The sequence below is a fragment of the Petaurus breviceps genome, unplaced genomic scaffold, assembly GCF_028583685.1.
Source record: "Petaurus breviceps papuanus isolate PSGF00001 unplaced genomic scaffold, PetGlider_PUasm1.0 90692, whole genome shotgun sequence".
Taxonomy (NCBI): domain Eukaryota; kingdom Metazoa; phylum Chordata; class Mammalia; order Diprotodontia; family Petauridae; genus Petaurus; species Petaurus breviceps.
Window position 1 is genome coordinate 7,098,904 of NW_027187313.1, and position 27,293 is coordinate 7,126,196.

A 27,293-nucleotide genomic window follows, 5' to 3' on the forward strand; every position below is an offset into this window, starting at 1 on the left:
CTCTCTCTCTCTCTCTCTCTCTTTCTTTTCTCTCTCCCTCCTGCACAAACTTCCTTACATCAGGATTTTCAAAATAATATTTAATATCATTAAGAAAAATTCATATACAGTACAGTCATGTTAGAATTTTTTCAGTAGATCTGTATAGGAAACTCCCAATATGGAAACTTCTACTTGTAAGCAATTCATCTGAAACTTACTTAAAGAAATAAGTGGGTCACTGAGGGTGTGAAATTTGTCAATAGTCACAGAGCTTGTATGTGTCAGAGGCTGAATCTGTACCCCAAATTAATCTGACTATAAGGCCATTTCTCTATCCATTAATTCAATGATTACAAAAATAGAAGCCCAAACCAAGAGGCCATAGCATGATTCTGAGGTTTGTTCTATCATCTCACATTTCTCACATCTTTGGGAAAGCCTATCTCGGATCTTGTTTCCAATATAGTCACACTTTTATGTATTATCCTTCAATACTACCCCCAAACTCTGATTTTCCAGTTCCTAATCTCCCCTTTTCCCTTCAGGGCAGAAGCCTCTCAGGGCAATTATAACCTACCTGTGTTTCCCCGATAATAAGACCTATCCCGAAAATAAGCCCTCCCCTTACTGTGTAAGATCCCTCTAAAATAAGCCCTCCCCCGAAAATAAGCCCTATTGAGATTGCTACTGTAGTGAAGGTGATCCCCTGCGCTACACGCTACATTACGGTACCCTCTGTATGCAATGTCCCCCCCCCCCGGTGAAACGCATGCCGTGCTCCAAGCTGCATCCAATCAGAGCTGCAGCAGTGAGCGCATCATCCTGTTCTTCCCCAGTGATTTGCTTGCTGGCGCCATTGAGAGCAGTGCCGCGGAGGAGAGCTGAGGCAGGACAACATAAGCCCTCCCCTGAAAATAAGCCCTCTGGTGTTTTTCTTTCCAAGAGCACAGGTCTGACCATGTCACCCATTACTGAAAGAACACCCGTGGCTCCCTAGAGAAGCTATAATGTAATATCAACAACTCTGTTTGGCATTAAAGCACTCCCAAACTTATCTCAACTTACGTTTCAGAGCAGCTAAGTGGTGCAGTGGATATAGTGGCCAAGCCTGAAATCAGGAAAAATCATATTCCTGAGTTCCAATCTGGCCTCAGAAACTTACTATCTGTGTGACCCTGGACAAGTCACTATCTGCCTCAGTTCCTCATTTGTAAAAATAAGCTGGAGAAGGAAATGACAAACCACTCCAGCATTTTTGCCAAGAAAACCTCAAACAGGCTCATGAAGAGTCCAACATGAGTGAAACAACTCAACAAAAACCTTTTCAATCTTAATATATTTTATTCCCATTTCTCCACTCTATGATCTAAGCAAATAAAACTTTTTTGATACTTTTTAATGCTGATAGAAAAACAATTAACAAACACAAATTGAAAATCAGGATACAATACTATCTATTAAGCAGAACCTTGTAAAGGAAGCAATATTATATTTATATTAAAATCTTTCTATTGAACTGAAATCAGACCATTTGCTTCTTGATTTTGGTTGTTTTGTTTTTTTTGTATTGTCTATGGTGAATCCCTACACAGAGAGAAATGACTCCTGCTGTCCTGTTCATGCACTTTTTTGATCTATTATTTAATTGTTGCATTATGTATCTTTCAACAAAAAGTAGCTTTAGAAAAAATTCACCTGCTTTGGCTAGCTTCATTGATCAAATTAACTAAATACTTAATTACTATAAAAACAATTATCATTCACAAATCTGCACTAATGGGGATATTTCTAAAATAATGAAACCTATCCAATCCTACTGTATATGAAAAAAGGTTTTATATCACTAATATAATAAAATATTTTTAAAATTTTGTGTATATTTATATTGTGTGTGATGTTATCTGTAGATGTATATTAATTTCTAAATAAATATACACATACTAGGTGAACATGCTAAAAAAATGTTTTACTAATGGGATGCCCATTCAAGAAAAAGGATAAAATCCTCATTGCACTAATTACTCCATGCTGCCTCTCCCTGCAAGGCGCATGTGCGCACGCACGCACACACACACACGTGTTCAGTCCAACTCTTAAACCAAAGGAATCCCAAGTCATCCAGTCCAACTCTTCAACCAAATTATTATCCACTACACTATATCTGACATGTGGCTTCCCAGCCTCTGCCTAAAGACCTACACAGAGGAGAAAGTCTCTATGTCTATTGAGGCAGCTGAATCCACTTCTGGACAACTTTCATTTTTTAAGAAACTGTTCCTTTCTGGGGCCAAATAGAAGGTGGCAATCCTCTCCTCTAGGTGATAGCCCTTCAAATACTTGAGGTCAGCTAGTATGATCTGCATGAGTCTTTTCTTCTGGATAAATGTCTCCAGTTCCTTCAACTGATCACCACTATAAAGCATTCTTATCTCATCTATTCTCTCTCTCTCTCTCTCTCACACACACACACACACACACACACACACACACACACACACACAGTGGAACCTGAGGGTACTATTGAGGGAAAATACGATTAACTGTGATTTTGTTGGAAATCCAACCCAAGATTAGCTGTCCCATAGATCTGGGACATGAAGAATGATGGAACTTATCATGCCACATATTGACTGGTTGATTACACAAACGTTGGGGTGGTGCTATTGTCTCTTGGGTTTGGCCCTCTATGTTTGACATTACTTGTGTGTGTGTCTGTCTGTCTGTCTACGTGTGTGTGTGTGTGATGTGTGTCTGTGCACATATATATGTATATATATATATATTCAGCTTTAAATTCTGAAATAAAAAATCAGTATCTTTATATAGATACAGAGCTAGCCATCTCATACAAATACATAAACATTTTTTTAAAGGGACAAAGATGCTTCATTTATATACCAGATGGACCCTATAAATTCTAACCTTCCACAGAGCATAGAAGACAGGAAAAGGAGACATCTCACTTGGGGAAGAAACAACAGGTTAGTCTTTATTACATAGAAACTTGCAGGTGAGGACTCAGTGTTTTGATTATAGGGCACTAAGCCTGCTATTAAAATAAAGTAGCAAAGCAAGGGGTATTTTTTCATTATTCTCCAGCTTTAATTACTTTTCTCCAACACCATCTGAGGCTGGCTATTTTTATACAGAAATTTTCTATCCAATGATGCTGTAATTACCTTACCCTGAAATAGATTCTGTTCATCCCTATTTATATAATTCTCTGAACATTTAAAAATTACCAATAGATTTTCTTTTAAAAAGAGAGTACAGTGCAATCTTCCTCCAATCCAATTAAAATCTAAATTCCAATTTGCCAGGATTCCAAAAGGAATTAAAATGAATATACAAAAAGGGTGCTATTGGAGATGTTATAAACAAATAAATCTTGCTTGGTTATTCCTAAAGAGGAACTTCAATCCTTTCCAGTGACAAAATACATTTGATGTCATTGTTAGTAGTATGAGAAGGGATTAAGCACTTAAGGCAAATTCAGCTAGCTTTATGATGAAAATATATAGTCCTACATCCAGAGAGAACATTCATTTCTTCGAGGTGTCCTTGGTCGAGATCTGTCTCACAGATTCATTACTAGGAATAACATTTCTGATGGATGATACTATAACAATTCCCCCAGCACTCTCAGGAGAAAATCTCTCAGAATACAGAACTAGTTATTGGGTAGGATATACAATTGCCAATGACATGTGTATTTATCATGTGCCACAAAACCATAACCAATTTATCTCCAGCTGTAGTTTCATTTAACTGAAGAAGCAATCAACACCATCCCAGAGAAGAGGCAGCAGGAATGATGAAAAACTATATTAACAAGGTAAGAAAATGACCCCCTGGATTCCACAACAACAACAACAAATAGAATAATACATGAGCAGGAGAAGAGGAAGCATAGGTAAAAAACAAATAACATATATGTATATTTATACACACATGTATGAGAGAGCACATGAGAGAGACAGTGAGAGCACAGATTAAATTTACAACAAATGCAAGTTAAATATATGTTGAACAAATAAGGGGTATAGAAGTGAGTCTCCATACCCACGCTATAGATATGTTCTCCACTGGTCCAGACTCCATAGGGGAAAAAAAAACAGAATAATAACCAGAATTTGATCCCCAGAGGTCCCCTCAACTATATGGAGAAAAGGCCCAGTCTCCCCCAAAGGGAAGCATAGCACAGAATAAATTTATAAGCGTTGGAGGAAAGAAAAGTTTATCAAACCTCCCACAGAAAGCCTCACCCTTGTCTGGTGTAGATGTGACCCTGAGATCTATGGGTCTCTGCAACTAAGCAGGAAGATTCAGTACAAAGTTGGTAAAGTCCTAAGTACAAGTCTGGGATGAGCTGGAGAAGTAATGGTCAAGGATCAGCTGAATTGAATTCAAAATGGTTATGGGGGAACAATTATTCAGTTTTGGAAATTTTCAAAGATCATCTACTAAGTCACAAAGAAATTGTATATTAGAGGGAATATCCCTACCAAAGAAAACAACGATCTTGGAATTACTGAAATACTCATAACATTTGTATAACTGCTTTGTTTGCTCAATATTAATTATAGGTCTCTTATAAGTTGTCAAGACAACAAATATTGAGTGTCTACTATGTGCCAGGTACTGTGCTAAGCATCAGAATAGGGAAGTCATAAAAGTCCCTTCTCCCCAGGACCTCACAGTCCTGATGTGGGGAGACAACACGCAAGCAACAATGTACAAACAGGAGATTATACACACACACAGAGGACAAATTGGAAATAATCCCAGATGGATGGTATGAACATTAAAGGAAACTAGAAAAAACTTTCTGTAAAAAGTGGAATTTTAGCTCTCACTCATTTATTATTTGAGCAAGTGAGGCTTGGGCTAGGGCCTGTTACCGGCCAACCAGTGAGCATGAGAAATATTTGGTTTTGAAGACTAAGACATGAAGGAAACCAGAGATGCTGAGGCAGAGGTGGAGAGAACATTTCAAGCACAATGGACAGTCACTATAAAGGCATGGAGTCTAGAGACAGAGTGGTTAGCATCAATATGGAACTTAGCTGTGTTAAAAGCCTGCCTTAGACTAGCTGTGTGACCCCAGGCAAGTCCCTTAACCCCTCTCAATCTTAATGTCCTTTCCTACAAAATTTACTATCACAGAGCTATCTCAAACAAAGTAACATGGGAAGTAGCAAGTTCACTTCACTAAAGTTCTCTCAAGAAGCTAGATAGCCACCTGTTGGACATGCTATGCTGGAGATATCTTTTAGTTATGGTTTGGATAAGATGACCACTGAGCCCCCTTTGGACTAAAAATTTCTTTGATTCTGTGAGTACTCTAGAAGAAATAGAAGATCTCTAAATCTATCTCATTCAATAAACATTTATTAAATACATGCACTAAATTTGCAAAACACTATTTTAAATGCCTGGGTTAGTTACAAAGGGAATAAAGAAAATTGTTCCAACTTGTAAAGAACATACATATTGGGCAAACACAGCATTTGCTCAGTAATCAGAGAAGAAATAGAATATAAGGTTTGTAGGGCCACCTGGAAGAAATGCTGAAAGATTTCTGCATGGTGCATGGGGGTGGTCTTATTCTCTAGATTCCCCTCTCATTTTAAAATCCTAATTGAGGTAACCCAAAGAAAAAAGAAACCAAGAGAACATTTAAATACAAATCCTGACAGGAGGATTCATAAAAGGACAAAAGCACCAAGTTGTATTGAGGGAGGCACAGGGCTGACACTTCAGAAGTATTTAGGACATCCAGAGAGATGGTCTTTTTTACCAAAAAAATCAATTACCTGGTCATAAGATACTAAAATAACCAAAGCAATTTAATTTTACCATAAATAAATTACAAATAAAGTTCTTGTTGGTTTTGTTTGTTGAGCAAGCAACATGTGTACACTTGTGTTTTAAAAACAAGATTATTTTGGTAGTATAGAGAGAATGAATTGGAGAGGGAAGAGACTAGGAAGGAAACAGAGGAAGAAACGAGTTCTGTAGTCAAGGCAAGAAAGAGGTCAGTAGGACCTGAGAGTTAATTATGTGAAAAGAAAGAATGATGGATGGGAGACATTTTGTGAAGGTCAAATCTAACAGAACTTAGGAAATTACTGGATATAGAGTGAAGGAGAGGGGAAAAATCCAGGGTTAACTCCAAGGTTACAAACCTGCATGACTGGGAGGGTTACTGGTAATGCTCTCAAAAGAGAAATCTGGAAAAGAGGAGGACATGAAGGACATGGCATCTTTTTGTGACACTACAGTGGAGGTCACCAGCAGGAAGTTAGCAAAGTGGAATTTGAAATCTAGCAAGAGAAGAGGGGTACATTTGGAAGTCACATACACAGAGATGCTAGGGTAGGTGCTATCGTGATAGCCTAGCTTTGTCTGCACACCTGGCTTATTCTGAATCATTTATCCAGTTTTGGGCTTATGAAGGGTCTTTATGTCATTCTTCTTTCTCCTTCTGATCTTCTCATAGCATATTATCTCATCCACCGGAAGGCTGAAGCTAATAGATAAATCAATCACTTTGGATACTTGGTAAAAGGCTTTCTGTGCATAAGCATTTGAAAATTAATTTTCTGTATACTTCCCAAAAACCTCCCATAATTGTGACATTATGACAAATAAGAAAGCTATGTAAAGAGAGTATCAGAAGGAATCATTACTTTTTGTCTAGGTTAGTCCCTTGAAATCTCTAAATTTCTACTGTTCAAATCATGACTGATGGACTAGGCCCAATTTAACAGCATCACTAGCACAAGGTACAATGCATTTGTCCATAAGGACTAGATTAGATAAAATCCTAATCCTTCTTAATCTTAGTGCCTTCCTGCCATTAATTATTTCCTATTTATCCTATGTATGTTTGTACATATTTGCTTGTGTGTGCTCCCCCACCCCCATCCAATTACAAGGACTTCAAGGAAAAGTAATATACAGTGGTCTAACAATCCTCACAATAAACTTAACACATCTTAAAAATATTTTGTTTCATAAATATGAACAATTACAGACAAGAGTATGTAGCAATGCATCTTTGGGAGTGAGGACAGAGAGCAGCAGGTCTGGATTTGTAATTTCTTTGCTGCGGAGAACTCAAAGTTAGGAAACTACCTCTATTACTCTGTAATTTCTATTTTTAGAGAATTGTCTGAGGGTATTGAGGGGTTAAATTACTAGGACATGGTCACACAGTTTAGTAACTATGAGAGACAAGCCTTGAACCCAGGTTTTCCTTGAAGTGCTTCATATAAAAACCAATGATCCACCATGACACCAGGGGCTACCCAATATGGGCATTTTACCAGGAGCTCTGTCACCATATACTTATATCATCACTACCCTGCTTTTACCTCTTACTCTATCCTGTTCTGAGAACAAAAATAAAATCAACACTAATATTGCTACTGTAAAGGATATGATAATCTATTGCCCCGATGCCCCACCCATCATCCCTGGGTTGCTTAGACTAAAATTCCTTTCCTGACCTCAGTAGTACAAATAATGTTTTACGTCCCTATTTGACTACAATTTGAATATAAAGCCCTCCTTAGAAGACTTCTGTGAATTCAGAGTGATGAAGGGAGAACCAGGAAAACAATATATACAATGACTACAACAATGTAAAGAAAAGAAAAACAACCAAATAAATTCTATAAGAATGACCAAGAAACTTAGTAATGGAAAGTTAAGAAATTCAACTTCTAGGGGTGGGTAGGTGGCACAGTGAATAGAGCACAGGCCCTGGAGTGAGGAGGACCTAAGTTCAAATCCAACCCCAGACACTTAACACAAAAACTAATCATGTGACCTTGGGCAAGTCACTTAACCCCAACTGCCCTCCAAAAAAAAGAAGAAAAAAAGAAATTCAACTTCTTTTACTCTTTGCAAAGATGGGGAACTATTGGGGTATAATATTGGATTCACCATGAGACTTGGTTGATGTGATGGTTTGCTTATGTTGAATAGGTTTTTCTTCCTCTTATTACAATGGATAATTCACTGGGTAGGGTCAGGGAAGAGTATAGTCAGAAATGGAGGTAACATGAAAACAAAGATAATAATATAAAAATTTCAAAAATAAAATAATGCAAGGTCCTTGAGGGTAGGGACATGTGATTGTTTTATTTGTAGCCCTGATACCTATCACAGTACTTTGCATCTAATCAAGGCTTTGATTTTTTGTTTAAATTCTAAACACCATCAGAATTTGCAGATGAGGTATTACTTTACACCCTTTACTTTTGACATAGTATGTGCGCAAATGGCCTTTATCAAGTATAATGGAAACAAATCACAAGAGGCCAACTTGGATAAAAAGGAATCTCAGAGTGAGATAAGTTTTGTTTTTCCAAAATTCCAGAGAGCGCCCTAGATTTGGGCTTATGGAACAACAAGATATCAAGCAGAAGACCATACAAAAGAAATAATGATGATTTCTGAGGTTAGAACAATGTGTTAATCACAACCCTCATATGGCACAAACTCAAAGTCCTTGTCCGGCCACCTTCCTCTGGCTGCTCTCAAGTTTATCAGTGTCCTGCCTGCCTGGGACACCCACAACTGAACATAATACTCCAGAGGGGATCTAACCAAGAAGAACACATTAGGACTCTCATTTCCTTATTCCTGGAGACCATGCCTCTCTTAATACCTGGGTTGCCTGATATTTTAACTGGGTAGCATGGTAAAAAACAGGAACTTAGGCCACTCAGGAGACTAGGGTTTTACTGTGATCAAGTCTCTTTACTTCTGGCACAGTGGATAAAGCACTGAGCTTAGAGTCAGGGAGTCCTGAGTTCAAATGCAGCCACAAATACTTACTAGCCGTGTGATCCTGGTCAAGTCACTTAACTGCTGTCTGCCTCAGTTTCCCCCAAATAAAACTGGGATAATAACAGCACCTACCTCCTAGAGTTATTGTGAGGATTAGACAAGATAAGATTTGTAAAGTGCTTAGCGCAGTGTGGTACATAATTAGACACTTAATAAATGTTTGTCCCTTTTCCCCAACAGAGGGGTTGGCCTCTAAGGTGCCTTCCAACAAATGCACTCTCTCCATGATTCTAAATGAAGCCAAGGGTTAAGGATTCAAATTGCTTGCTTGAAAGAAAAGTCTAATGGAGTTTATAAGGAGACCCTGATAAAGTTTCAAAGAACCCACAGAAAGCAAAAATTTAATTATGGTTAAGTTTTATGGAGTTTTATCACCATGGAAAGAGACGGCACTGTACACATTTACTTGCCAGCACTACAAATTTCTATAGAGTCAAAGTACCTGGCCACAACTTGGAAGAAGGAACATATGAAAACACAGGGAAAGTGTAACCCCACATGCAAGGGGCCTCTTTTCTAGAAAAGCCTCCTCAATTTCCTCAGAGAGCTTATCAATCAGCAACTTTAATATCCCAAATGGATTTTAGATACAAGAGCTTAATCTGATTTAGCAAATATAACCTCACTGCCTCCAGGTCGATCAGAAATGCTGTCGTGGAATATATTTGGCATGTCTTAAGACTAGTGGGAAAACAACTCTAAGCATAAAGGTTTACCTCTATTAGGAACGTATCTGACTGCTAACAACAACCTTTAACTAACGGTAACCCAAGAAAATTTAGGGCCTCAACTACTGCTAACCACTTTTCAACACTGGATACACCATCTGCTAGCAACAGCAAAGATTCTTCCTCTGGAAAGGGTGACCCCTTAAGTCTGGCAGAGATGAGGGAAGCAGTTCACAGAATTCAGTGAAAATGATGAGGCAAGATTTGTTCTGAAATATAGCATAAGGCAGAAGCAAATTTTATAGCTAATTCTTAGCCTTCAGAGCAACACAGCACTTACCAAAGTCATGCTAAATCATCTCAATTGGATAGTTGTTGTGTAAGAGTTTGGGGTTTATTTGTTTTTTAAAATAAATTTGACTATTCCATTCATCTAACAATTGTCTGGCTGGTTGTGCTGACCTTGGAATCTGTACCTAATAATGGGGAGAAAAACTGTGTGAAATAATGATCACATTTTTTTTTTTACAAGTTCTACTTAATTTTTCAGATGTCTGGTTACCCTGAATATATGTAAAAAGCCCAAAATCTTTCTAAGCAACAGAGACAGAAATTTTTTACTTCATCTGTTCTGACTTGAGAAAATGTAGGTAAAAGACAATTATATTTCAAATATTTACAGAAATCAATTTGAATCAATATTTTTAAAGTAAATAAATAAAAATGAATATGCTAAGTGAGGATATCTTTCCAAACCTAACTAAAAACTCTAAAAAGGAATGAAATGACTTTTTCAAAATCCTATTTCTAAGTGTGATTGAAGTAACAGACACGTAACTAACAGGATCTCAGAAACAAATCAAGCCTGCAAGGTAGTGAGTTGATAGGCAGCTTGTGTTCCCCTCCGAGAGATGCTACAGTAATCACCCAGTTGTTAAGGCCTCGATGGAATTCAGGAAGAGCAGAATGCATTTGAAAGCAGTCAGCACAGGAGAACAAGTGTCAGGACATATCTTCCAGGCATTAATAGAGATGCACAAGCACAAATGAAGCATTCAGGACCTCTAGTAACAAATCAGCCTTTTTCCATTACAAAGGTAATAACAAAACTCAGTTACTGGAACCTTTTGGTCATAGGACAAAATTTGTGGGGGTGGGGGATATGTTTCAAATATCCTTTAAACAAAAAATAAATGTGAAAAAAATCTAAAAGTTAATGACAAGCTACTTCATTAAAACTAATATCCTAAGATTCTGGCTGCTAGGAATTCTTACTTTGTTCAATTTAATTTGAAGATCATAAAAACAAAAGAATAAAAAATATAAGATATTTCTTCATTTCATTAAAACCCTCTAAATGGAAGCTACTGAGGTACATATAGTAATTAACATTTATCTAATGCTTACAATGTGACAGGCACTGAGATAAGTGCTTTAAAATCATTTACTCATTTGATCTTCCCAACAACCCTGAGATGTGGGAGCTATTATTTCCATTTTTCAGGTGAGGAAACTGAGCCAAATAGAGGTTAAGTGACTTGCTCAGGGTCAAATGATATATCATATTATATGAAACAACAAATTCTCAAACATATTTATCTCTGATTACTTCCATGTAAGGAACTAAGGGGTTACCTCTTTTTTTCTAGTTTGTACCATAGGCCCATCCTCTGTCTTCACAGATTTTTTTATATTTTATATATTTATATTATTATATTGATACATAATATATTAAATACTTATTTCATATATTTCTTAAGACTCTTAAGAATCTTAATTCTTTCAGTCAGCTATTTAAAAAATAAAATACAATTTCTACAGCTAATGACTTCCAGGGTCATATGACAGAGGAGACAATATGCTGTTCAGGTTACACTGGGTATATGACATTCCCTTCTGGAAGCCACCTTTAAGGATGGATAATGCTATGCTAGAGAACAAGAGGTTAGGCAATCAGAGGGGTGAAGGTTCTTGAGATCACATCACATGAGGACAGGTTGAAGGGAATTATCCTGGGAATGAAAAGGCCCAGGTGACAGGCCTTGAGGTCACAGGTTCTTCACCCCTGGCACAGGATAAAAGGTAAATTATCTTTAGCTTCTGTAGTTTCTGAATGGAATCAGACTTAAGATCATAAATCAAAGATTAGAAGCCATCTAGTTCAACCCTCCCCCTCTTTCACAGATGAAGAAAGTGAGGTCTAGAAAGGTTAAAGAACTTGCCCAAGGACACCCAAGTTTAAAAAAAAATGTCAGGGATCTGGGCCCCCGTCTTCTGAATCCAACTCTAGTATGATTTCCCCTTTACCAAGACAACTTTTTCTTCTTGGCCTTGAAGGGCAGATTAAGCAAGCAGTGAGAGGTAAAAAGAAAAGATGAAAATTCAGGACTAATGTAAGAATAATTTAGAACTATCCAAATATAGAAGGAGTCACCAAGGGTGCATAATTGTATTCTCTCTCACTAGAGACCACAAAGCAAAAGCCAGAAAACCTCTAGTTAGCTGTGTTGTAAAGGGATTCCTTATTCATGTATGGGTTGGCCCCTGAGATTCAAAGATGTACATATCACTCAGTGTAGTCCTATAATCCAATAAGGTGCTCAATACTTAGCCTAAAAATAGTTAGCTTTCTGACCTTTTAGTTCTAACCTTTTTCTGCCCTAGCTTTCTATGGTACATCAGTCTCAGCCCTAGGAGACACCAGGAACTGTACGGTTAGAGTTTTAGGAATAACGTATTATTTACCTCTGGTTACTTCCATGTAAGAGACTAAGAGGGTGCTTTTTCTTTCCAGTTTGTTATATAAGTCTATCTTCTGTTTTATACATCTCCCCCACTAGAAGTAATCAAAATTATTACTCTTTCAATTAGCCATTTAAAAAATAAAATATAATTTCTACAGGGTAAGGGATTTCAGGGTCAAATTACACAGGGGACAATATTAACAATCGCACCTCTTGCCTACCAGTGGATAATCTCAAACAATCAATCTCTTCCCTAAACTCCAGACCAGAAATCACTGGATTTTCTCTTTAAATATTTCTAAAGCACTGTAGCACATTGGCTATCCTTCACCTCTGCAGAGAAGGGAGGGTGATACATGTCTTCCTCTCGAACTGAATTTCTCCCTACGACTTCAGACCCAGAAAAGCTAAAATGTCTCTTTCTCTATTCTTAGGTGCCCCAGTAATGGTTAGTTCCATATGTAATTTCTCTTGATTCCATGTTTCTTTTCCTTATTATTACTGAGGAAAAGGTAAGTTCTCCTATATGTGATTCCTCCTACAGCATATTTTGTTTATCTTCACTTTTTCTGGGCTCTCTTTCTTCCTCCTGTTGTTCTGATAATGGCAGATGACCTTCACACAGTATAAAATTAGCACTCCCCAAACCCATTTTTAATATTAAAAAAGAAATTTTTTTTAAAGCTACATATCCCACAAGTAGAAATAGATTAGTTAATTCATTCAATAGACATTTATTAAGCCCCCGTTATATGCAAGGCATTAAGCCAGCCGCTTCAGATTTAAAAGACAATGAAAATTAGTTCTTGCCCTAAGGAATTTTTGACTTAGAGTTTATTAATGTGATAGAATATGATGGTATCATAAAATGATATGCACAAGGATACCTGGAAAGACTTACATAAAATTATGCAGAATGAAATAATCAGTACCAGAAATATACACTTGTCTACAAAATGATGCAAAAAAAGGAAAGAAAACAAAGCTAAAGTTGGGAGAATCTTGGGGAGGCCTAGAAGGCAATAAAACATCTTATATGTTTGGTTTTTGTTTATTAATTCTTTTGGTTGTGTCTTGTTAAACTTTAGGTTGTTTGGGTAAGGCTTGACTATTTTTTGTCATTATTATATTTACAGTCATTTTTTAAAAAGAGTTGTATAATAATCAAGAAATGAGGAAGCCCATTTCAATCTAAGTCAATTCGATTCTGACAAAGACATGAAAGAGATGAAAAATCAGTGGTACTTGGCAAGTAATAATTATTCTGTATCTAAAAATGATATATTTTTTCTTCACTCTTGAAAAATGCATTCTTTTCAGGGCCATCTTAAAATTTCCACTAAGAATCTAATTTTATACCTAATTATTAGGTTTTCAGGGACTAGATTAGATAAGCCATCTACATAATTATGTCACACACTAGTCTATCATAGGTAAGTAGGATAAACAATGACAGACCACTTCTCCTACAAGTTAATCTTTGAAGTAGCAGTAACTGCTAGAAATTACCTAGACAAGCAGTGATTAAAAAAAAAAAATGAGCCTCTCTTGCAATTCAAAAAGTAACAGGTAGCATTTAACTTTCCTCTCTCTATATGGTATTTTGTTTTCCTTCTCTAAATTTCCCGAGTGGTATAATTAGACATTTTTTTAAAAAGTGAACAGATAGTAATATTTAAAAAACCATATTTGGGAGAATTGATAGAAATGGAGAAAAAAATGGCAAATATGAGGTTTTATTATGACATGGAATGAAATATATACAATATAAAAACAATAAGGCACTGACAGAATTCATAGCAACATTTAATTTTTTGGAGAATGAAATTACTTTGTTTGCAATTCACATTATCATTTTTACATTATGCTACCAATTAGCCAGAATTTTATGAATGTTTTAAGCTGTTGCCAGTTTTTGAACACTGAAAATGAATAATTTTCTTCTGAACAACTGTCATTTTGTAGCTGATTGCTATCTATTCACTAACTTCAATAATCTGAAAGCATGAACAATTCCTAGGTACTTGGTCAAGTTTAACATGGGGGACCTCAGTTAAAAGGGAGCACTAGTTAAGAATGAAGTTTTCTCTCTGGTAAAACCATGGCACCATTCCTACCTAGTACCAGAGTTATCCAGATGGCCAAGTCACAACAACAAGAATTTATAAAATACCTGCTACAGAGCAGCAGTCAGGCACTGTGTTAAATACCAAAGATACAACGAAAGATAAAAAAACAAAACACCCCACAGTCCATCCTCTCAAGGAGAAGACTGATAGGGGAAAACAACATGCAAACAACCAAGTATAAACAAGAGATATATACGATAAACTGGAGATAATCTGAGGAAAGACCCTAAGGTTAAGGAGAACTGTGAAAGGCTTAGATTTGAAGGAAGCCAAGAGGCAGAGATGAGAAGGGGGAGTGTTCCAGGCATGGGGAGAAACCAGTGAAAAGAAGGCAAGAACATCGGCCAAGGAGTTAAAATACTGACTTATTCAAAAGAAGTTGCCATTTATTGAGTATACTGTGGGTGGTGGCAGTAGGGATTATTTTCAATTGACTCAATGATTTCTAAATTCTCTTTTGCTACATCATCTAAATAACTTACCTAGGATTCAAAGTGTCTGTCAATATATAAAACAGCTACATTTCCTAAAGAAAACGGTACCATCTGTTTTCTAATAACTTACCTAGGATTCAGAGTATCTTTCAATATATAAAACAGCTACATTTCTGGAATACCACCTATGAAGCTAATTTATATATGTTGAAACAGATTTTTCCCATTGACTTCTGTTAAAGGTATGAGCCTCTGAAAAAGACTTTAACCCAGAGATATAATAAAATCATACTGAGGATAAAGTAAATTCCTTAAAAATAGTTACTGAAAGGGAAATAAAAATGTATTAAGATATCAATAAAATATAAGATACAATATAAGACAATATCAGAAGTGAATTTTCATTTTTCACAGATATTTTTCACCTATTATGATCAAATTACTATATATCATCACAACTGTTTAAGTACATATTTAACATCTGTTTGCCTCAGTTTCCTTATCTGTAAAATGGGAATGATAATAAGAAGCACCTACCTCCCAGGGTTGCTGTGACTATCAAATGAGAAAACAACTGTAAATTGCTTATCACACTACCTGGCACAAGCTAAGCATTATATATATAAATGTGAGCTTTTATCAGTAGTAGCGGTGGTAGTATATGGATAATATTTTTGTTTCTAAAACAAAACATTTTGAAAAATGTCACTTAAATTTCAGCACTTATTAAATACATACTTTATACAATGTACCTTGCTTGAATCTAGAGATTCCGACCCTCAAGAAACTTACTTTCTACAGGTAAAGATACATGATGTACATTTAAGTTAAATACAGTCATTACTTATACCCTGATTCCAAGCACCTATCTCATCTCTTATGAAAGAGCGCCTTCACGATTATCTCCCAGGTCACTGTAAACTTCAATCTTTCCTTATCTTCTGGTTCTTTCTCTGTTGTCTATAAGCCACCAGGACTCTCTTCTATCCTTAAACTTGCCCCAAGCTTCTCCTCAAAGTATTGTCTGATATCTTGCCTCCCTTTCACAGCTAAACTCATTAAAAAAAAAAAAAAACACCCTACACTTGTTTCCTCTATTTCCTCAACCCTCACTTCTCAATTTTCTGCAATCTAGATTCAGACCTCATCATTCAACTGACATTGTTCTCTCTGTTACCAATCACCTTCTGAACCCTCATCCTTCTTGACATCTCTATGGTGTATGACACTATAAACCACCTTTTCCTCCTAGGTATTATTGCCTCTCTGGGTTTTCTTGACATTGTTCTCTCTTGGTTCCCCTCCAACCTGTATGATCTCTCCTCAGCTTCCTTTGCTGGATTATAATTCATATCCCATCTCCCTAACTGCAGATATATTAGAAATCTGTCCTGGTCCCTCTTCACTCTCTTGGTTACCTCATCAGCTTTCAAAAGTTCAATGAGCATATTTATGCAGATGACTTCCTAGTTAGCTATCTGGTCAAATTCAGCTCTTCAGACTACTTCTTTATGACCACCCCAGTTCCCTCACACTGGTGACACCTCTATCTTTACAGGTTCTTCCTCTAATCAGTGAATTCTTCCCTAGGACCTCCATGTTAGGAAGTATCCATTCTGTATTCATTTCAAACCTGGTTCAGCCCAGGTCTTCCCCAACTACTTTTCCACCTTGAGGGTACCTTCCTCTCAATCTCCCTTTTATGTATATAGACTTCTCCCCTATAGAACATAAGCTCCTAGAGAGCATAGACTTTCTTTTTGTTTATAATTGTAATTCCAGTGTTTAGCAGAATGCCTGGTACATGGTAACTTTCCAAACACTTTTTCCCTCCATTGTGTGTGTGTGTCTGTCTGTGTGTCTCCTCCCACCCCAAATTTCCTATTTCAGTTGAATGAGCTATCAACTTTCCAGTCACCCAAATTAGTAACCTGGCAGCAATCTAGGTTTCACTCTCCCTCACCAACATATCCAATCAACTGCCAAAGTCTTATCAATTCCTCAATATCTCTCACTTCAATCCCATTAGGTTTTCCATCCACTACCATAGTTCAGGCTTTCATCATCTTTTCTCTGAACTTCTTAAATAGCCTCCTAAATGGTTTCTCTAATCCTTCTTCTATATAACTACCACACCGATATTCCTAAAGAATGACAATTCCTTGGGGCAGCTAAGTGGCACAGTGAATAGAGCACCAGCCCTAGAGTCAGGAGGACCTGAGTTCAAATGCGGCCTCAGATACTTAACACAAAACTAGCTGTGTGACCTTGGGCAAGTCACTTAACCCCCAATTGTCCCTCCAAAAAGCAAAAAAAAAAATCAACTCTAGTACCTCTAGGATTTGAATCTAGAATCTTTAGCATTCAGCATAAACACCTCTCTGACAATTAAAGTCCCTCACAATCTGGTTCCAACCACCTATCCAGTTTTATTTCATATTACTCCTTTTCATACATTGTGCAGTCTAGTTAAATCAACCTTCCTTCTGTCACATTCAGTGGCCTATCACTTTGCCTTTACATAAACCCCGTTTCTGGAATGCACTCTTTCCTCCTCTCTTAGAAATTCTAGTTTCCTTCAAAGCTCAGCTAAAGGGTGACCTTCTATATAAAGCTTTCCCAGATAATTCCAGTTGCTGGTGATCAACCCCATTACTTGGTATTTATTTTGTATGTGCTAAGATATGTATATAGTGTTTTACCATGGAATATAACCTCCTTGGAAGGAGCCCTGTTCCTATACCCAAGATATGAGGTAGAAAACCCTACCAAGTCAGCAGCTCCCACTCTTGGGTCAGCTATACTACCTGGGTATACCTCATATAGCCCATTCTGTCTAGGTAGTACCAGCTACTCCTCATCTTAAGTCCTGGCCATCATCTTGCTATCTACCAAGTAGTCCCCAATACCCTCCACAAGCTCCCAATAATGGAACAATAATTAAATCAATACTGTCATTGCTACTGGAAAGGGTATGTCAATCTCCTCCCATAAGGCTCCATTCACTAACTCAATGGCTTTCAAACCAGAATAACCTTATCTTGCCAAAACTATCATACATGTGCAATCTCTCTGAACCAAAATATAAGCTCCTTGAGGGCAATCCCTTGAGGGACAGTCTCTGTGTTTGGATGATATTTAGCACTTAATACAATGTTCAGGACCTCTTAAACATGCAATAAGTGTTTTTAATTCATTAATTATTTTGTTTTTATACCCCCAGAAGCCAGAACAGGGATTAATATACAGTAAGTACTTAGTAAATGCTGCTGACTGATGTATTCATTAGGGGTCAAGATGACATCAGTATCACAGAAGACAAGAACTGTTACAGGTATAAAGTTCCACCTTGTAGAATATCAATATGGTAACACTAAATGTTATTAAAGAAGATACTACTATTTGATTTTGTTTAAATTTTTTACTCATGCTTTCTTTTTTGATAATGAGTTAACAGACCTATTTTTCCTCATAATTACAAAATAGATAACTACTTCCTGGACATTATCACAGTCATCACTTCTACCTACTCCCTCCCAAGCAGAAAACTGTATATAACTTTTGGTGCCACTCAGAACTTTGATAAACTAGTTTCTGCCTTATCTTGTTTGGCTCCCAGCCTTGGTAACTCTAGAGAAATCTCCAGTTTCCATTTCAGTGTGGTATTCTCCCATTACAACGTAAGCTCTTAGAGGGCAAAAACTATCTTGTTTTCTATTATTGGAATTGCAGCTAAAAGGCTTAACAAATGCTTTACTTATCTAAAGATAATAAACATCAAATAATTTTTCTTAAATTTCCATTCCATTTGCAATTTCTCTTATCCTCAAAGTATTTGCCTTTTTCAATAGAATAGTCTATAAAAGTTGGGTGCAGTCTTCAATTTATTAATAAAGGACCTAATATTATGTCAGTGAAGAGTAAAGAATGTAAAGTATATTATCATTAGTTTTCAATAACCCACCTCCTAGGGCATGGAAATAACAGCAAACATTTTTTAAAGCAATTTTAAAGAGTATAATTAATCTTTCGATTTCCAAACATAAGATTTAGTTTTGTTAAGAAGTATGAAGAGGGGCAGCCAGGTAGCACAGCGAGTAAGAGCACTGGCTCCAGTGTCGGTATGACATGTGGATCGAATCCAGGCTCAGATACTTAGCACCACACCCAGAAATAACTGGCCGTATAACCTTGAGCAAGTTACTTAACCCCGATTGCTTAAAAAAAAAAAAAGAAATATGAAGAGTATTGAGGTATAGAAGATAAAGACTCAAAAAAAATTTTTTAATCCATCACCTACAATATGCAAAGTACTGGGTATACAAAAGATTCATTCAACACTAGAGAAACATTTACTTTTTTTTTCATTTTTCAAATGCTTTATTAACTTCTGATTTACATCATTCATTTCTTTTTTTTTTTCTGTCACAGGCATTTTTATTAACAGACCATTAGAAAAATAATCATGGTGTAGAGACCTTTAGTTCATTCTTCTAATAAGCCTGTTGATCTGGTCTTCCCTGTTACCAGCATCTCCACCTTCCACAAAATGTGTAGTCTTTTTCTTCATTCCGCCTCGTGGAGAAGATAATTTGAAGGGCCACAGGAAGTTGTTGGCAGCTTTGAAGTGCTTGCCAACAGTGTAGATCTCATGGATCAAGTCCTCCATGCAGATAATTCCATATTTACCTAGAGATTTTGCAATAAGGGCATTATCTGTTAGGGCAATTCTCTGTTTCTTGATCTTGCCATAACCATGTTTGTAAATCAAGTCATTCACAGACTTCAGGTTTGGATAACCCCATGCAATGTATGGTTCCACAATCCTCAGCATGTTAATAGAGGCCTTGTTAAGCTTAACAAAAGTGCCATTGAAGATTTGGCGAGGGCGAAGAAGCTGCAATACTTTTCGGACCTTTGGGCTAACACCATTGATACCCCTGATTCTGATCACAAAAGCTAACTTGGGTTCAGCAGATACGTAGTAGTTGCCAGCTTTGCGTGCCATTCTAGCCAGCCAGATTTCACTTCTGTACATCTGTCTGTACTCCTTATGGTAGGCTTTAGCTTTTTCATAGATAACTTTTCTCTGTATTTTACGGAGCTTTTTTATAGCCATCTTCTTCTTCAAACGTTTGGCCTTCAGTATTGCAAAAGCCTTTCTTTTTTTCAGAAGGGATTCTGGAACAGATGGTAGCTTCTTCTTTTCTTCTACGCCTGCCATGATTCCGGCCGGAAAAAAACACATCATTCATTTCTGCCAGATTTTGAGTTACAAATTTTCTCCCCATTTTTCCCCTACCTACCACCCCAAAATAACGGTCCCACAGGTTATCCCCTCCTCCAATCTGCTCTCTCCCACATCTTCTCCCATACCCCCTTCGACTTTTCCAGTAGGGCATGGTGGATCTCTATGCCCCAGTGCCTATATATCTTATTTCCCAATTACATGTAAAATAGTATTAATAATAGTGTATATATATGTATATTTTAAACATTTGATTTTAAAACTTTTAATTCCAGATTCATTCCCTTCCTCCCTTGTCACCCACCCTTACTAGGAAGATAAGCAGTTCAGTATAGGTTGTACATGTGTCACTAATGCAAAACATTAACATGGTAGATATATTGTAAAAAACTGACTATATTTCCTTCCCTCCTATCCCACCTCCCACTTGTTCTATTCTCTACTTTGATCCTATCCCTTTTCAAAAGTGGGTGCTTCCAACCTCCCTCCCCCCCAGCCTGCCCTCCCTTCCATCATTCCCCTCTCAATCCCTTCCCCATATCTCCCGTAGGGTGAGATGCCCTGTTTAGTGTGTATTTCATTCCTTCCCTGATCCAAATTCAATGGGAATAAGGTTGACCCATTCCCTTTTGCCTTCCTATTCTTACCCTCCATTGTAACCATTTTCCCTTGCCTCTTCTATATGAGATAGTTTACCAAATTCTGTCTTTGCCCATCTCCTCTCATTATATTCCTCTCTCACCTCTTAATTTCACCTTTTAAATACCATCCCTTCCTATTAAATTGGTCGTGTGCCCTCTATGTATACCTGTAAACATGTATATACACATTCACATATGAAACATTTACTTTTTAAAATTATCTCTACCTTTTGTTTTTATATGACTAATATTTCCTCATATATTTCTTTATCTTGACATGATCACTGCCCCCACCATCTCTTAGAACAAAGAATAAAAGATAAAAATGTGTACTTCACAAGCACTAACACATGAAACATGCCCAACATTATTATGTTTTACATATAAGGCTCCACGCCCATAGTCTCTCACCTCTTCAGGTTGTGGTTGTGGTTTATCCTTAGTTTTCAAAGAGGACCATAGCATCAGGGAGATGATGACATGACTTACAACTGACTTTGGTTTGAGTGAGGAAGGGCTGGGCAAAGTCACCAGTCTCATTTTCTCCTCCAGAGTCATCTGGCTCCAGTGGTCACATATCGATCAGGACACCTGGAGATGACCCAAGATGCATTCGGAGACTTTGGCCCTTTTAAGCTAAAGTCTTTTCAGGTTCTCATTTTGAGTGAGGCAACAACAACCATTCAGAATGAATGTAAATAGCAACTGGTTTCCCACCTCTTCAAATAAGGAAAGAAAATATGTTCTCGTGCCTCTTCTTTGAAGCTAACTGGTCATTATCATTTCTAAGCAGTTTCAATCATTTCGTTGTTGTCAATGAATGTTTAGTAATCAAATATGGTGTGCAGACCTCCATGCGAGGTCCTACTTCAGATATAAAATTTAGATTAAATAGAGTCTCTGGCCACAGTTTATTGTCTAGTGGAAGCAAAAAAAGAGAACAACAAATAACTATTTTAATTTTTTTATTATAAGGGCTTTCCATTCTAGCACTCAATTCCTTCTTGCTGGTGACAATCAAATTAAGAATAGCAGTCAGTAGTCCTTGATTTCTCTGATTTTTAAAGAATGATACTATCTTTATGACAAGCCAAGAAATTATTAGGTACTTTGCTTTCAAAAGAGAAAACACCAGTGTATCTCCAAATAAGATATGTTTCCCATCAAAACTAGAACATACCAGGCTTATGATGTGTTTCCTGAGCTGGCTTCTTTGTTATAGTTTGTCTTCTAGGGACTTCTTGTTCTCTCCATTGCTATTCTTCTAAATTATAGTTGTCTGCTTTGGTATCAAATTCAGGAGAATGATCCAGGCAGTTCTTTCCTTTCCACATTATTTATCAATGTAAATAAGTAAAGGTTTCATGATGGAAAAGATGAGTAATAAAGCAAAAGAAGGGTTTCAAGAAACAAGGCACATCTGGAGCTTAAGAAAAACTATCTAAAGAATTTTGTCTAACAAATTATAGAAATATCTTCACTCTAGAAGGTCATTTTACCCTTTGACTACCCTATCTTTGCCTCTCCCCACCCCATGCCTCACTTCTGATCGACTAGCCTGACCAAAAATTTCTTCATTCTTCTCCATGCTATACTTTTCACTCATCTCCACAGGGTCTTCACACATACACACACACACATACACACACACTCTTTTCCTCTCTCTCTCTGTCTTTCACACACACACATACACACACACACTCTTTTCCTCTCTCTCTCTCTCTTTCACACACACACACACACACACACACACTTCATTTTTCTTTTATGTGTAGTCTTTCCTCATTACAATGTAAAGTCATTTAGGCCAGGGATTGTCTGTCTTTCTGCTATATTTGTATTTCCAGAGCTTAGCACAGATGCTGGTACAAAGTAAGTGCTTTAAACTGCTTGCTGATTTATGTTCTGATAGCTTGGAGGCAGTCAAAGGCAGGATGTATCTGAAGAAGAGTATGGAATACATAAAGAGGAATAACAAGAAATAAGTTTGGATAGGGGTAGAGATAGACGGCAAAGTGACTTCAAACGTTTGCCTAAGGGTTTTAGATTTACTGTATAAAGAGAGCATTAAAACAAATTTTGAGAGCTGATGGGCTAATCATGTAAGTACCACTTTTAAGTCACTTTCCTACATGCTATTCAGTTTGTTAAAGAGAACACTCTAGATGGCACTCATTTTTTTCTGGTATTATCTAATAACGGTAACCTCTACTGTGCCCTTTTGTTTTAAATAATTTGTAGAAAATCAATTAAGTTTTATATAAATACCACCCACACACTCAGAATGGAAAAAGACATGAGCAAAAGAAGAATCAATTTTAAGAAGTGAAAAGATGTCATTTAAGAAAAACCTCTCTGAATGACAAGCTTTTAAAATGTTAAACACTGTCTTAAACATTTCATCAGTTATCTGAATTCCTAAGTGTCCTTTTATTAAAGAAGCAACTCTATCTTTCAGATAGAGAACAATTTTGGTCCTTTGGTAAATTAAGCATAAACGTAATAATTGAGAAAAAAACAGATGTTATGGAGGGGCTTCACCCAAATCCCAAGACTGACAACTTCATTGATTCATTTACCAAGCACCTACTATGTACAAAGTCATCATGTTATTCTTTAACTTCTTACAAACATGAATCATTTAATTAGAACATCTTGGTTATTAAAAAAATGCAGAATTCTGCTCCCTTCTTTCCAAAGTCTGTAATGTTTCACTAAAAATTATACCCTGTGGGCAGTCTAAGGAGATAAAAAAATATAAATTATTTTATACTACTGCTTCACCATTCATTAATTCCTCAATTTTCAGAGCTAAGACTTAACAGATGGGACTCCATTGTACCTTAGATTTTAAGATGCTTTAAAATCAGTAGGGACAGTGAGTTCTAAACAGATCTCCAACTCTTTGGTCTATGGAACCTAGAAGTATTCTTAAAATTAAGAAGTTTCCAAGAAAAAGATATTACAATTATTTTGATCAATATCTGAAATAACTCAACAGTAAATGCAAAATCAAAGCTAAGTCCTGATTACTGCAGTGATAAAAAGTTGATTTCTCTTTGTGAATCTGAATATGTATCAAGGATTATTATCAGCTTCCTATTCTAGCTAGTACAAGCAGAAAAAGGAAAAGATTTAGACAGAAGGAAAATATGTGTAGAAAGAAGATAACTTCTCTGAAATGCTAGGGGGAGTTGACAGAGATCTTCCAATAAAGAATTCTTAGAAATGAAAAGACTGGCAAATTGCATAGATCCCCACCTTAAACTTACTTGGAATATTAACAAAGTTTTGGTTTTGGTTTTGGGTTTTTTTAAGAGTAGATCCTTATACTTTTACATGAATTCAATATACCCTTTAAATATTTGTACAGAGATATCATGTTCCCTTTTCCCCCTAAATTCTTCCCTCTCCTCCTCCCAAACCTCCCCTCTTACTAAATCCCCTATTACTATCAAGAATACTACCATGAGGTTAATGAATCAACAATTACTGAACTGCCATGTTCACTTCCCTATAACCTACACTAAGTTTTGTGTTAAATTATATAAAGGACTGTGTTTAGCCAATTTTGAAATCTTAGTTAACATTTATTTCAGGCGTTTATATAGCTTTGAAGAAAAATATGAAATAAAAAAATACACTTATATAAAAGATTTGTATTTATGCTACAGTGTAGAGAAAATTATGAATTTATTTTCTGATGAATTTTAAAAAATGAATACAAAAAAAACTTTCCTTTAAATACCTAGTTTCCTTGGTGCTGTAAAATGTAGATTTAACTTGATTAAATAAAACTTAAATTTATTTATATATGTATATATATATACTTGCCCAGTCACAGCTAATTGATAGAGAAGAAAGAACTAGAATTTAGATCCTCTGACTTTGCTTAGCCTGCAGGACTAACACAATAACCTGTAGAAAATTCAAATACCAGAAGCAAATATGGCTGAAACATTCAGAGAACATCCTCTACTGCTGCTAGATATGCCTTCAGATTAAACAATCCCTTAAATTCTAAAGGCAGTCAGTACCATACTGTTCTTTCTGCCTTTAACTCTTCAATTTAAACATGGCACGTTTTTGTCAGTGAAGGGAGAAGAATGGGACACTTTGTGGGTTGGGGGCACACGCGAAGGAAAAAACACAAGTGGCATCTGGGGCATCAGCAGGTTTTCACCGTATCTGGGCACAGAACAGGGAGATCAAGTGCTGGGGTTGGAGGGAATTTCATATACATTTCCACCAAGGACTAGAACTACGCAGGATATTTAGAGGAGTGAAAAAGAGAACAGAGTTAATTTATCACAGTTCAGATCAGCTTGCATATATATATACTGGTGACTGGGGTGCAGGTAGGCTAAGAGGACACAGTATGTTGGCATAAAGGTCAGGCTGACTGAGAGAAGGGATTACTTAGTAGTGTAGCACTATGGCATTTGGAAGTATGAGTTTTTCTCTCTTTTAGTCTTCATTTTTGTGGGAAATTAAAAGATTATCTTTCTTGGTAAGAAGCAGTGTGTTATGGTATAAAGAACATTAGACCTAGAGTCAAGTAAATGGATTCAGTTCCTTTGACTGTGACTCCCTATGCAATGTTGGATAAACCAATTAGCTTCTTTGGGACTCCTCAATGTAAGAAAGGAAGATGTGGACTAGAAAACCTACCCAGCTGATCCTTTCAAGAGACAAGATGTATGTAATATCTCTAAATAAGGCAACCAAATAATAATACTAAAACTACTACTAATAATAATGAAAATTTTTAAAAATTTATAATAGCTAGCATTTACAGAGCACTTACTATATGTGCCAGGCCTCTACAAAGATCATCTCATTTTGCACTCACAACAACTCTGGGAGGGAGGTGCTATTATTTCTACAATTTTACAAGTGAGGAAGCTGAGGCAGACAGAGGTTTAAAATGACTTCCCCAGGGTCACACAGCAGGTATCTGAGGCCAAATATCAATTCAAGTCTAACACTCTATCCACTGTACTACAAAGCTGCCCAGGAGACTCAGTTATTTAAAGAAAATTGTTTCTGACTGGCAGGGGAGAGGAGGGAATTAGTAAAGAAGCTGCTGATGTACAACAGGTCAGAAAAAAATATAAAAACACTGATTATGAAATATTGTTGCATTTATACTTATTAATATACTAATTAAGGGGACAGAAGGGAATGGAATATTCCACTTGTCTAATGACCTATCTGGAACCAAGAATCAAAGAGGAGCAATATTTGTGTTTTTAAAAAAAAATAATTATAAATATATCACTTTCTTCTCTAATCTGAGCTTTCAGAGGTTGGTGGAGACTATATTATCTAATATTCACTTAAGGAGTATCATTGTTTGCTATTGCATGTGTAGAAAGTTCTGAATTTGGCATTCGAAGACTAAGTTTCCAACCCTGACTCTTTCACTTATGACTTGCGAGAAATTTGGCACAGAATGTGATGACTTTTCTCAATCTGCATGCATCCTTCTGCATCCTGCAGCATTTAACAATCACTCAATCAATACTGATTAAATGCCTATTATGTGCCAGGCACTGAACTAAAGACTAGAGATACAAAAAGAGGCATAAGACAGCCCATACCCTTCAGAAGTTTACAACTTAATAGAGCCATACTCCTCATTTTCTGTTATGCTTTGTGACACTGTCCTCTCTTGGTTTTCCTCCTCCCAATCTGGCCTCTTTTCCTCAGTCTCTACTGCTTCTTCTGAGCCCTGTTCTCTCTAATCCTCTCATTTGATAACACCATCATTCCCATTGGTACAGTTATCATCCCTTTATAGATTTACATATCCAACCCTAGGCTGGTTCTTAAACTACAGTCCCACATCACCAGCTGACTTTGGTAAAATTCAAACCAGCATCCAGTAGACATCCCAAATCCAACAGAGGAAAAGAGAACTCATTATCTTTCTCCCAAAACTTCCCTATTACTGTCAAAGGCTCCACAATCACTCCAGCAACTCAGGATTACAATTTCGCTATCATCCTTGGGCTAAGCAATCAAAGGTACTGCCATCTTGTCTCTAATAGAAGGGAACAACTTTTTAGCCCTACTACATGCTAAGGACTGTGCTAGATGCTTTACAAATATCTTATTTAATCCTCACAACAACCTTCTCAGGTAAATGCTCTTATCTCCATTTTACAGTGGAGGAAACTGAGGCAAACCAATTAAATGACTTGCCCAAAGTGACAGAGTATGTGAGGGCAGATTTGAACTCAGGTCTTCCTTACTCCTGGCCCACTGCACGCCATTTAACTGCCTGTTATAGATATAATCTAGAATAGTGTATCTTTTTTGACTAAGTTTACTCACTCCCTGATCTCTAGAGAATATGAGTCAGTCAACTAGCATTTATTAATCACCCACTATGTGCCAGGCACCAAACTAAATACTGGCATAGAATGGGTGCCTAACAGAGCATACCAGGCCACGCCTGTCTGCAGAATAAAAGCAACAGAGGAACCCAAAAATATACCTAATGGAACCTTGGGTCAAATAACTTCCATTCTATAAATCAGTTTCCTCATCTAAAAGATGAAGGGGTCGGCCCAGATGACT

General features: G+C 36.8%; 2 protein-coding genes across 6 annotated transcripts in view; both read right to left on the reverse strand.

Annotated features, from left to right (window-relative positions):
- The window catches only part of RABGAP1L (RAB GTPase activating protein 1 like), a 694,415-nt gene that overhangs the window by 376,376 nt on the left and 290,746 nt on the right, over window positions 1-27,293 (reverse strand). The gene's annotated exons all lie outside the window — the stretch shown is intronic.
- On the reverse strand, window positions 19,227-20,058 carry LOC138144201 (large ribosomal subunit protein uL30-like). Its single transcript, XM_069065525.1, has one exon. It carries the CDS (start codon window positions 20,041-20,043, stop codon window positions 19,300-19,302), a length of 744 nt encoding a protein of 247 aa, XP_068921626.1. The 5' UTR covers window positions 20,044-20,058; the 3' UTR covers window positions 19,227-19,299.